Source organism: Danio aesculapii, chromosome 12, assembly GCF_903798145.1.
Source record: "Danio aesculapii chromosome 12, fDanAes4.1, whole genome shotgun sequence".
NCBI lineage: Eukaryota > Metazoa > Chordata > Actinopteri > Cypriniformes > Danionidae > Danio > Danio aesculapii.
The window spans coordinates 31,586,231-31,599,477 of NC_079446.1; the positions used below are offsets into that span (position 1 = coordinate 31,586,231).

Sequence of the window (13,247 nt, forward strand, 5' to 3'; positions counted from 1 at the left end):
ACATTTTTAAAATTGATTTTCCATGTGGGAAACTACTGACAACTGCACATATCCATGCAAAGATTTTGAGGCAAGTACGATTGTCATACTTGACACATGTTTATTCAATATTTTTAGTGTTAAGTATTTACAGGTGCAGAAGAAAACAGAATAAAAAATAAACTAAAAATGTGTGACAAACATTTAAACTCAGAGTTTCTGCAGCTTTCTCCAAGTCAAATTTAAGACTTAAAGTCCACTATGATTAAAATTTTAGACTTATACAGGGCTAAACGCTAAAGATTTTTTGTAATGGTCTGGTTGGGAAAGCGGGAAAGATATTACTAGCTATTTCTTACCAACATTTTTTAAATAATGTGTTAAAACAAGCAAATCCTAGTTGTATACATACACTACCAGTCACAAGTTTGGGGTCAGATTTTTTTCATGAAAATGGACCATTTTTTTTAAGAAAATGATTCTGTTCGTCAAGACAGCATTTATTAAATAAATATAAAATAAATAGTTAAATATTTATAAAAAATAAATAACTGATTTCTTATTGTATGTAGTTTCAAATGACATTATTACTCCAATCATTATTGCTTTTATTACTATTACCATTAATAATAATAATACTAATAATAATAATTAGCATTAGATTGATTTCTGAAGGATCGTGTGACTCTGAAGACTGGAGTAATGAAGCTGAAAATTCCTCTTTAAATTCACTGCAATAAATGATTAAATTAAATTATGAACTCCTTTTGAACAGTTATTTTATAATGTAATAACATTTCACAATTTTACATTTTGTACTGTATTTTTAATTAAATAAATGCAGCTTTGGTGAGCAGGATAAGCTTCCTTTAAAACATTTAAAAATCATATTGACCCTAAACTTTTGACCGGTAGTGTACATTTTTCAACTTAAAAAAAAAAAAAGATTGACAAGCTTTAAAAATTATAATAAACTAAATGAACAAGCGTGTTCAGGTCAGTGTCCTGACCAAATATGGTCTATAATTATATGGAGAACTTTTAAACAAATGTTATTGTGAAAAAGATAAACCATCTTGATAAATAGAGTTATAAATAGAGTTGGATGTGTGTTGGCCGTACTGGGTAGTTTACATAGACATAGAAAAATGAATACCTGTTTAAATCGATTTAAGACCTTCAAGACAGCATTTCAGTAAATTTAACTGAATTTAAGTGAGTACTAAGTTTACAAATACTACGTTTTTTCAACTTGTTATCTCTATGAATGTCTGTGGGGTAAATATCGGGAGATAAAGAGTGAATGAAAGTAATGCCAGTGCTCTACAGAATGCCATGTGCATTAATTTCTCCGAAGCAAAAGCAAAGAAAAGAATGAAAATGGATGTTAAAGTGTGTGAACTTCCCTTTCATCAAAGCAAGCATTGAAAATTTCTTTAGAAATATTGATAAATCTTACATTTTTTAATGGTAATGCATGTCAAAAGTGCAAAGTACAAACCTATGTCATAAGCAAGGAAGTCAGCAGAAAAGCACTTGGCTCCATTGCTAAGAGAGGTGTCATTATGGGTATTTCCTCCAAAGATGAGCAGAGTTCCGCCCAGCAGCACAGATGAATGCAGGTATCGTGGGTAACCACTTTCTCTAAGAATCGTCCTGCAGCACCACACAAACATCATCAAGTTGTTGCACCATATCTGAGATCAAAAAGCCTTTTTAGTTCTCTAAATACATCTGTGCGCTCTTACCATGTGCGGGTCTGAACTTCATAGCGGTAAAGATCATCCACCAGGCCGTATTTGTTTGCTGGGAGTGATCTGTAACCCCCGTGGACGTACACACTCTTGCTGTCTCTGTCATACACACTGCTGTGGCCGTATCCACCCTGAGCGATCGCTCCTCTGGTCTCCGGCACCAGCCACGTGTTTGTCCCTGTACACAGAAACAAAATCACAATTACTTTAAAAAAATAAGTACACCTTCAGGATCTTCTTTAAACATGAACAGTTTTGCATAACCAGTTTGGAGGAATTAAATGTACAGGTTACCCAAACATTTACATTTACTCTCCCTCAAGTGTTTCTAAACCTTTAAAAGTTTCTTTTTTTGTGTTCAACACAAGAGAAGATATTTTAAAGAATGTTAAAACCAGCAGCCACTGACGTTCATAGGAGGCAAAAAAAGTGTTATGGAATTCTGGCTACCGGTTTCCAGCATTACTTCAAAATATCTTCTTTTGTGTTTAGCAGAAGGAAGAAACTCAAACAGATTTGGAACAGGTGAAGGATAAGAAAATTATGCCAGAGTTTTTTTTTCATGAACTATGCCTTTAAACGCGTTTCTGCATAATGAGCTGAATAGCAATGAGTAACCTAATTCCAACAGGATCTGGTTTGTGATACGAGTTCATAACACTTGTCAGATCACTTGAGAACATAAAGATTACGCCCTGATCCAGAAGTTTAACAGGATTCAAAAAAAGGTACAGATTATCCAAAAGCTTCAGCCTGAGACCCACACAGTCTCTAAAAATATTAGCTGCTCACTGCTTTTCTTAAAGAACCACAGCTCCATCTACTGGACTACTGGTGCAAAATAAATTATGAAATACTCCCTCAAATCTACTCTAGTTTTAGTCTCTTAAAAATCTCCAGTTTTTGTTTTTTTTTACAATAAAATTAACAACCAGCATTGCTATAGTAAAAACATGTAAACTGAGTTAGCTACATAGTGGATTTTTTATTATAATAAATATATTAGGGATGCGCCAACCAGGATTTTGCAGCCGATACAGAGTACCAATTCCATGTCATGGTGATCGGCCAATGACAAGTACCGATTCTGCTTTATATAACTTTGCCATTGCATAAGCACAGTTACCCTTTAAGTATGAGATCTCGCCTTACCTAAGATAATAAATTAAGGATGTTGCATACATGTAATAGTCAGAAGCAGCTTAAAAAAAGAAAACAGATAAAACGGATAAAAAAAATGGTAAGAAAAATTAGTAATAATGCAATTTGGAAGCATTGCTCATGTGTTGTAGCGCTGCTAATGCATGCATAAACCGGATGCATCCTCCTCTGCTTGTAAAGAAACACTTGAGATTGGTTCATGAGATCAGCCAGATCAAAGAGTACCGATCGAGTCGTGAAATGTGATTATCAGCCGATACCGATCTTCAGGCGATGGATCGGAGCATCCCTAGAAAATATGTATTTTAGGGCTGAACAATATATCGTATTGCACACTAGTTTCAATTTATTGCAGTAGTCACATTGCTGGATTCGATTATGTATTAAAGAATAAATTATTTAATATTACTATACAATGATAACCATGTTATTTAACATTTGATTGATAGTTCAGTTTCTGTACTTGAATACTGTTACACAGCCCAGAAAGCTATAAGGCACTGATTTTTTAACTTCATTTTTTTGCTCTGTCATATTTATTTTGTAATTTATTACAAGTTATGCAAAACAAAACATGCAATGTCAGATTTTTCCAATATCGTGCAAATTAATATATGTATATGTACACATATATATACACACACACACACACATATATATACTATATACATATAGTACTAAAACTGAAATCAAAAATAAATTTTAAACATAAAAAACTAATACAATTATTAAAGCAAAAAAATATATAAATAAAATATTAATGTCACACTTTATTTTGATGGTCCGTTTGTTGAATTTAAGTTACATTGCATCAACATATTCTCAACACATCCATCAACTAATTCTCAACCAACTAATTCTCAACAGATAATAAGTAGACTGTTAGGTTGGGGTTGGGGTTAGGGTTAGTGTAAGTGGACTTGTACTTGCAAAGTATCTTATAGTCAGTTAAATGTCTGTTTAGCAGCAGTATCAACAGATATTAAGCAGACAGTCTACTAATACTCAAATGGACCATCAAAATAGTGCTACCAAAAAAAACTTTTTTTGCTTTCAAATCAACACTCAGCTTTTAGGTTTGTAAATAAATAGTCTACTACAAAGTTTTTGAAAAAAAAAAAAATTTATATGAAACATTTAAAGTTAAATGTGTTTCTATGAAAACTGTGGGGTGGGGTAAAAATAAAATGGAATTTTCCTTCATCCCTTCAGTGAGTAGTATATAAAAAAATATTTAAATAATAACGTCTATACATAACCTTTCAATTCTAATAAACAATTCTAAATACAACCCAGTCAGACACTCACTGATGTTATACTCCTGAACGTTGCTGATGTAGCTGTAGATGGAGGAGTAGCCGAAGATGACCACCATCACTACATCACCGTTCTCCAGCTCCACCACATGAGCGGAGTGGCCCTCTACAGCATACACCTGACCATGGGCTGGAACACTGGGAGACTTCTGTATCCACGTCATGCTGGGTATGTTAAACACCCACAGTTCATCTGTTACATTACTGGCACCCATCTCCAACTTGCCACCAAACATGTAGATGTCATCCTGAAAGACACAAAACAGATTTAATCAAAGGCCTGAAAAAAGGTTTAATCTTGTAAAAACTGGGCTTTTTTATTCTATTTATTTATTTTAGATGAGAGCCAAAATGAATGTGTTAATTAGTGTGATTAACAATAATTTATGCTACTCTGTATATGATCTTTATAGTGGTTAAAAAGCAATACTGTTTAATAACAATAATTTCTCATTTATGCTTTTTTAAGACTTCTTTTATGTTCACAAAGGCTGCATTTATGTGAAAAACAAATACAGCCAAGTTCAGTTATATTGTTAAATAATATTGCAAATTAAAATTATTGTTTTGATATTAAATATAGTCTAAAATATAAATGTATTCCTGTAATGACAGCCAAATTTAGCTTTCAGTGTGACAAGATCCTAAATAAAATATGCTGATTTTAAAAAGCATTTCTTCTTTTTATCAATGATGAAAATAAATGTGCTGTTTAATAAAGAATATATTATGGATTCTTTGACGTATAAAGTTCAAAAGAATAGAACTATTATAAATATAAATCTTATATAAAAATCTAAAAATATATAAATCTAAATGCAATATTATGGGTGCATTTATTGGCTGTTTTTAGAAAACCGAAAGCATTCTTGCTGAATAATGTATTAATTTCTATTTATTACCTGTATTATAAAAAAAAAAAAATCCTAAGCCTTACCATTTCACTTGTAGTACATGTACATTTTCATGGTGGAATTAAATTATCATGGAAGTGTAAATAAATATTAAATATTGCCCATAACAAAACCAACATCATCCATAGAAAAGCTAATGTAAGGACCATAAACTGAATGATTACATTTATAAATTGTGGAAACTGTCATTCTTACTTCATTTATTGCAGAGAAGAAGTGCTGTAGCAGGATACTCTTGCTCAGATAATCAAAGCAGTCTGAATTACATTGCATAAACAATAGCTACAATATGTAATCAGCTAAATAGCCTCGCTCTGTCATCCTGACACTAATGACAATCATTTAGATTTAAGATTTTAAAAAGAAAAATCTTTCTGTAGCATTTGAGCAGTGATGTTACCCGATATAGTGCCAAAGAGTGTCCGTATCTCGGCAGGGGTCCGCTACTGATGGGCACAGTGTTCCAAATGCCACTTTCCAGATTATAACTGCAAAGAAAAAAATAGCAGCTGACATTCACCAAAGCGGTGTTTTTCCTTTCTTTTTTTTTTGAGAAAGATCGCTAAACTATATTTTGCTGAAACAATGATTAGAATATTATGATAAATGACATATCACACACACTCATAATTGTTATATTTCAAAACTTGCCAAGATTGATAAGGGTTTTGAATACCACAAATTATCCAATATTTATATAGTTAACAATTTCTCTGAAAAGTAACAGTTTGAGTTTTGACTGAAATGCCATATCCACCACAAAGAGTTTCCCTCTGAGAATATTCATACTCACAGCTTCTACCCTCAAACTGTCAAATGAATCAAACTCCGCTCCCACCACAGGCTCATCCTGAATTATTATTAGTATCATTACTACAGCTGCTGTTCCACACTTCTTTTTTTGGATTATTCTCATTGGGCACGTTTACATGGACACCAATATTCAGATTTTAATACAATTAAGACAAAACTACGACCACAATAATACTGATGATTAAGAGTCTACCATGTAAACTGATTTTTTATGACCTTCGAACTAAACAGAAATCAAAATAAGACATGTGGAGTTTTCCTATTTTAGTCGCATCATTGAAGTGCAGTAGAAACATGTTAACTTCTTAATCAAACTATTACCGTTTTGTAGAACTTTTCTCTACATTTTGCGACGGGTTGCACACACGGCAATTGTCAGGTGTTTGACAACAAACAAATGAGAATTGCTTCAAGCAATAGAGTCCATTTTTGGTGCAAGCGGGAAACCATGACTATTTTTATGAGTAGTAGTAGTTTTGTGTGTGTGTGTGTGTGTGTGTGTGTGTGTGTGTGTGTGTGTGTGTGTGTGTGTGTGTGGTGTTTTTCTCTCACTCTCTTGCTCTCTCATTCTTTATTATTCACAGGTGCAGCAGATTACGGAGGATCGTGATTGGTGCTTGAATTGGCGTCGGCCATATTTAAAACACCAGACAACAAGGTTTCATCAGTTCCCCGCTCTCTCTCGTTTCCCCGCTCAATATTCTTTGTTGAGATGTTGCTATTTTGAACTATAAAAAACGAGTGATTGTTGCTGATGTCTCTTGTTGGCATTTTGTGAGACGTCGATGTAAAGTTGTACATTCTAACCAGAGAAGCCCAGTTTTCTGTCTCCCTGTCTAGCTTGGAGCATGGTAGGGAGGTCTGGTGCCTTCTGTTTATTATTTTCACTTTCTCCTGTGTTGCTAGTAGGGAGGCAAGTTTTCTGTATTTTATTTTCTTATTCATTTTCCAGGGAAGTTTTTTTCTAATTTAGTTATTTACTTTATTGTCATCTATTTTGGAGTAACCCCCCCTGATGTTATTGTGCTCCTTATTTTCTGAATATAAATAATATTTTCTTGTTAATTCTCAGTGGTTTTTGTTCTGGTTTAAATCTTAGGGAGAGTGTGGGGGCACCAGGAATTTAGTTTTTAATCCCTGTTATCTTGTTGCGTCTTGGTTAAACTTCTTTTTGATTAAGGATTCATAACATTATGCTAATAATTCTGAAAGAAATGGACATTATGAGGTGCCTTGACTCTGAAGTGACTTTGTCGCGGGGACATGAATGAAAAGTTAGTAAATGAAATGGAAGAATATTGAGAATTTGGATCCACCATGATCTATTGGCACACATTGAACTTGTCGCAAAATTAAAAAGCGAAATGCCCAAAAATCACATATGGTGCCATGACGAACACAAACTGTTGTTGCATAAAACTCCAGAGAAAAGTGGCATTGAATGTTGACGTAATGACGTTAATCATGCCATGTACTATAACATGTAAAACAGGAACACGAAAGGAACATTTAAAAAGCAACTCATGCAAACAACTTAATCATATTACTGTCTTATTCAGATAAGGCACATCATTAGATTACTGATGTCCATGTAAACGTACTCATTGAATGGAAGCGCTTATGCAGCTCAGCCTAGTGCAAATGATGAACTGCGTTCTTCTGTAGAGTACTGTGAATTACCACTTACTTGAGAATCATCTGAAAGTTGCTGTAGTTAAACGTGTAGCCGCCGACAACCCACATGACCTTTTCCTGCACCACCGCTTTATGAGATGCTCTTCCCAGCGATGCCCCAAAAGGCTTCATAGCGGACATGATCCAGTAAGACTCTGTGGAGGGCACTGTAAGTGAGCAGTCCGGACCTGAGAAAAAGAAAAGCAAGGTAAATGCTTGTATAATGTTCACAGTGAATGTAAAATAGAGGGTTTGCAAACGTATGGGGGATTGTGAGAAAACTGAAGGTTTGTAGGTAAAAAAAGTATATACAGCTATGAAAATTTTCTGGATTTACTGAAGTTTTAGGTCGGGGTTTCAGTAAAATGTTTGCTTTAATATATAAAGGTTTGATAGCATTTCTCCCACAAATTCAAACTAAATATTGCCATTAAGAGCAAATGTTTTAAGCAGGGTTTGTCCACCAAATATTGTCTAAACATTTCTGAAAACATGGCACTTAATTTATGCAAGAAAGAAATCTCTAAATAACATTTTTATTTTTAACTGTATATTGTTATATCATATTAGATAAAGTTCAATTTCAATATTATAATTAAAACAATAGAGTTATAATGACGACAATGTTTTAAAATAATAACAAAGTTTTACATTCATGAAGTGTCTGTTATCCTACACCACAAAACTATGAGAATATGTAAAGTACAAATGAAATCAAAACTAACCGTATGATTTTGTTGTTTTGTGTTGAACAATTCGCCTGTGCATGTCATTAAGAAAAAAAAAAAGTTTGCCCTTGTAATCTAAAATTAAACTCTAAAAATGCACTTCCTGTTTGTTTTCAGTTAAATTCACAGATTAGGACTATACCCTACTTAAACTATGCCTCTTCAACTGTCAATTTTGACAACAAACAGGGATGGTGAGCAGGAGGAGGTGCCTATTAGGTTGTAATACCTCTGAAGAAACCCATACATACATATACACTTATATATATATAGAGATTTTTTTTTTATTGATTTTAGCATAAGAAAATAAACAATAACCTTAACTAGAACAGAAAGAGTACAAAGGCCATTTCACAATACACAGAATGTCGGACACAACATAGTACAATATCATCAAGAAAGCAAGGAACAAAAAAAAGATAAAAAATAAGTGTAGGCTCCACAACTCAACGTACGCTAAACCAGTCCAGCCTATAAATAGTTACAAGTCAGCATCACTAATACGAAGCCTAATTGGATTCCAGATCTTGAATAATATGCTTTATTTGTTTGCCAACACATATCTCAATTCTTCCATGGGCAACACATAACTTAAACTCCTAATCCAGGTTTCAAAAACAGGAGCTGACTTCCAATTTTGTAGAATTATTTTCTTTGCTAATATCATACACAATCCCAATCTTTCTGAATGAAATGCTTACTTTACTACATCCAATCAGCTCGCAGTAGAAAAAACAACCATTTCTCTAAGAATTGTGTCACAATAAGAAAACAACAGTCGTCCATGAATGAATGAAACTTCCAGTTCATGAAGACTTACAAAGAGAGTCTGCAAGCTTCCTATGGTCATCATTACATCAGTAGATTTCCTGTCTCTCCTGGCATGAGAAGCTGTCAGTGTTAATTGTGCTTTGACACTTGGTGACACTATAAAAAGCCTGATAATAAGAATCCTAAAGTAATGCAGAGGTGACAAATCCACTATCATACATTCAACACCAGAGGGAGACAACCTACATAACTGACCAAAACTACCTGAGATGCAATGCTCTGTTGGGAAGGTCTGGAAAGGTCTCAGATTTTCTAAGCGCCCTGTGGAGGGAGAGGAATTGAGAGTGGAAAAGAGCAGTACCTTGCCAGCTGTCGTTGCACACGCAGAGTTTCTCTCCGGAGAAGTCACAGTAGCCATGATCGGGGCTGCCACAGTTGTTCCTACAGTACGGGATGTCACAGGCCTCACCCTTCCAGAAGTTCTCGCAGTCACAATACACACGACTCGCTATCGAGTTCCCCGAGGAACACTTCCCGTGGCCAGAGCAGTTATTTGGACATGAGTTGATTCTGTTGAGGGAGAGATGAAGAAAGAAGATTGTTAAGCAAAGAGGGAAAAGTCCACAAATAAATAGGTGGGTATACTGTGCATTAGTATCTGGCTGCAGACACATGTACTAATTAGAGCTAGTGACGTCACTGTGAGGGGCAAGGTTAGGGGCGGGGTTGAGGGTAAACATAAAAAAAAGCATGCATGCCGTCTCAGCTTGCATGTGCATCTGGTCTGCAGCATGACATAAGCCTTTTAAATGTCATAGATATTCAGTAAAAGTTGGAATTATTTCCGGTTTTCCCTTAACATGCACAATGTCCTATGCACAATTGGGAAGAAACACACACTTAGGGCGTACTCACACTATGTACAGTTGCCTTGAACCATGGCCGAAGCACACTTGTTCCCCCTCCTGTCTCCCCAGACACCCCGCACTTATATTGCATTCGAGCCTGAGCACGCTTATGCCATTGATGATGCGCTGTTTAGTTGCGCTGTTTACAGTGGAGATATCGTTATATCGTTTTAGTCGTTTGGGATGCAGTGACACGCAGTCAAATATTTCGCCGAACAGTTCAGCCACTTTTGATGCTCATAAACATTCATAAATTTCTTGTGCTGCACGAATTAGGAGGTTTGCTGAAAGTGCAGCTGTCGTGCAGTGAGGGGTTTGCATCTTTAATAATCTACGACAGTTTGCGTTCATTAAACAGTAAGATTGATTAATAAATCCATTTGAAACAGTCCCTTAAAAGTCTCGTCTCATCTTTAGTTTATATCATAGCATAGTGTGAGTACGCTCTTAGGGTGCTTTCACACCTGTAGATAGATTGCTTTGTTCCAAAACAGGGATTAGAATAGTTACAATGCTGCTTTTTGTTCTTGGTGCGGTTTGCATTAACACAGTAGTGTTTCTAAATGAGAGATGCTCGAAGTAGGGACCGTGGGCCAAAATCGGTCTATTGTAAGCTTGGATTTGGCCCACCATCTCAATTGAGAGGAGAGTGAGAACGATGGAGAGGGTTGAGGTGAATGCCTTTAACACAGAGATCATCATTTCTAATTCTAACGTAACCTCTTTTGTTTTATTGCTGAGATACAAAAAAGTAAACAGAAATTAAAATACTGTCACTCGACAGATAATGCAGAGGACATCGGCGAGCAAATCAAGGCAAAAACTAGTGTATTTCTGCTAGAAATGAGATTGTCTTGTTTTTACTGTAATAAGTTCATTATAAAATGTAAAAAAATAAATAAATAAAATAAAAATCTGATTTAGTTAATTTAAAGCAATGTTTTCTAGTCATTTTTAAATATTATTAAATAAATTTGCAAATAACCCATGGCAACTATATTTACCTTCATCCCACCAGCCTCAATCAAGTTTGGTTTTTAAGTCATGTGCGAGTAAACTCATTTCCCTTAGTTCAGAGTTTGTTTTATTTTCCGTGATTGTACTCAGCTGTCAAACGTCATTATTTTAATTTATGACGACGAGAAATGAGAGATTATATTTAAAAAGGTGCACTTTCATTTTGAATAGTGACACCCAATGAGTTATTAAAACTATTACATTTAGAAATGTGTTGAAATCTTCTCTCCGCTAAACAGAAATTGAGGGAAAAAATAAACAGGGGACTAATAATTCAGGAGGGCTAATAATTCTGACTTTAACTGTGTATATTTTATTAGTTCAGTTAGACTATATGTGAATATAGACTGTGATATAGTTTGTTAGTAAATTGGATCGTATTGCTTTTTTCCTACAACCGCTCCAGAGTTCGTTTCAATTGAGCCGAGACCACCTCATCCCGGTGACCGATTCATTTGGCATGGATCAGAGCGCAATTGTGGGATTCACATATGCCAAATAGAACCACGCTAAGGGGGCAAATGTGTCAAGTTCTGAAAAACAAACATCTAGGTGTGAAAGCATCCTTAATCCGTATGTATACATCTGAAATGGCTCCTTTGACACACTATATACTAGTCATTACATTAAATAAGTACATAGCAACATATCTAACCAATTAGGTTTTTATTTTTGGTTAAAAAAAAAATTCTTTGGGTGAGGATGCTTGCGTTTTGAGTATCATTTGCACATCACACAGACATGTCTCCAATTTTATTCAATGTATCTTAATCAGTGTTGCAAAGATGATCATAAATGAGAATATTTTTAAAGAAATCTGAGAACTTACTCTCCCTCTATGGAATGACTCTTCTCCTCCAAATAACGAGGTATGATTGAACATCTGTTTATAATCTCTGATCAAAAATTGTAAGGGTAGAGAAGCCCAAGTTAAATCAGTTCATCTTCTAAAGCAAGCATGTCTCTCCAGAATGAAACCACTTAAATCATACGGATTTCATTTTTATCTTTTTATGAACTTTCTGAAGCAGTTTTGGATGTTTTCCCATTTTTGGAACAGCTTTCAATGGATGAACAAAAATCTCTCAGATTTGAATAAAAATATCTTTATTTGTGTTCCCAAATATAAAAAACAAAAGTCTTATAGATTTGGAACAGCATGAGGACAATGAAATAGTGTTGATGTGCTGTGTCATTAGCTGTGTCATTAGCTCTGTTGTGCTGAAAGTATGATGAAATACTCACGAGTAGAAGATTTCAAATCCTGTCAGGTTGTAGGCAGCATCGCTAAAAAAGTGCAGAAGTGCGTAGCCTGAGTTGGTCTCCACTTCAGGGACAGTCTCGTTCCCTTTCACTTCGGGGACAATGAGACCACTGTGAGACAATTACAGGAAAAATGTTTGTTAGAAACTGTTGTCTAGTCATTTTTATAGAAATGGTAGCTAATTCCATTTGTCATGCAGAAAAGTGAAAATTTCAGTAACACTTTATAATAACTACACACTATGAACCATTTATTAAGCATTAGAAAACAGTGAATTCATTATCTGTTAAGCATTAACTCTACATTAATAAACGTTAAGCAGTGTAAGCAGTGTATAACTGCAGCTACAAATGCTGTATTCTTGACTTACAAGCACATTTATAATGTGCTTAATACTTGTACTTTCATACTTTGTTAATGATTTATTTTTCATTACTGAGTATTACATTATTTACAAACCTGTTATTCGATTGTAGTTGCTTGTTAAGATCATTCAGAATGAGTTAGTAAATGATTAATAAACTATTAAAATTACCATTTATAATTCTTATTATTCAGGCATATATTAATAGTTAATTCGTTAATAAATGCTTTATTAACTCAACTTCATCTAGTTTTGTGACCTAATCTAAAGTGAAGACTATTTATGCTTTATAAATCCCTTCTAAATGACAATTAAAGGTTCAGTTAAATTCTAAACAGGAAAAAAGAACATAAACAACATTAAGTATTATTATTCGTTTGAAGATACACAAATGAAACTGTACTTCAAATGAAAAATAAATCTTTGTAACCTTATCTCATATAAAATTACTGTACAGACAAACATTGCATTTTATTATATTGTTAAATTATCATGTTGTTGTTTTATCCAATTTTATGTCGCATTTCGACACTCTTGTTATTCAGCAATGTTGAAACTTTACAGTAATTTTACTTTTTAGATAA

The 13,247-nt window shown here is 34.3% G+C and overlaps 1 protein-coding gene across 1 annotated transcript in view; it reads right to left on the reverse strand.

The window, feature by feature from the left end:
• atrnl1b (attractin-like 1b) overlaps positions 1 to 13,247 on the reverse strand; it is a 168,275-nt gene that overhangs the window by 123,899 nt on the left and 31,129 nt on the right. Inside the window, exons 4-10 of the mRNA XM_056468877.1 lie at positions 12,281 to 12,409; positions 9,472 to 9,680; positions 7,625 to 7,799; positions 5,525 to 5,612; positions 4,203 to 4,458; positions 1,728 to 1,911; positions 1,481 to 1,635 (exon numbers count right to left, since the gene is read on the reverse strand). Coding sequence (XP_056324852.1) covers positions 1,481 to 1,635; positions 1,728 to 1,911; positions 4,203 to 4,458; positions 5,525 to 5,612; positions 7,625 to 7,799; positions 9,472 to 9,680; positions 12,281 to 12,409 — 1,196 coding nt within the window. The remainder of the gene's footprint in view (positions 1 to 1,480; positions 1,636 to 1,727; positions 1,912 to 4,202; positions 4,459 to 5,524; positions 5,613 to 7,624; positions 7,800 to 9,471; positions 9,681 to 12,280; positions 12,410 to 13,247) is intronic.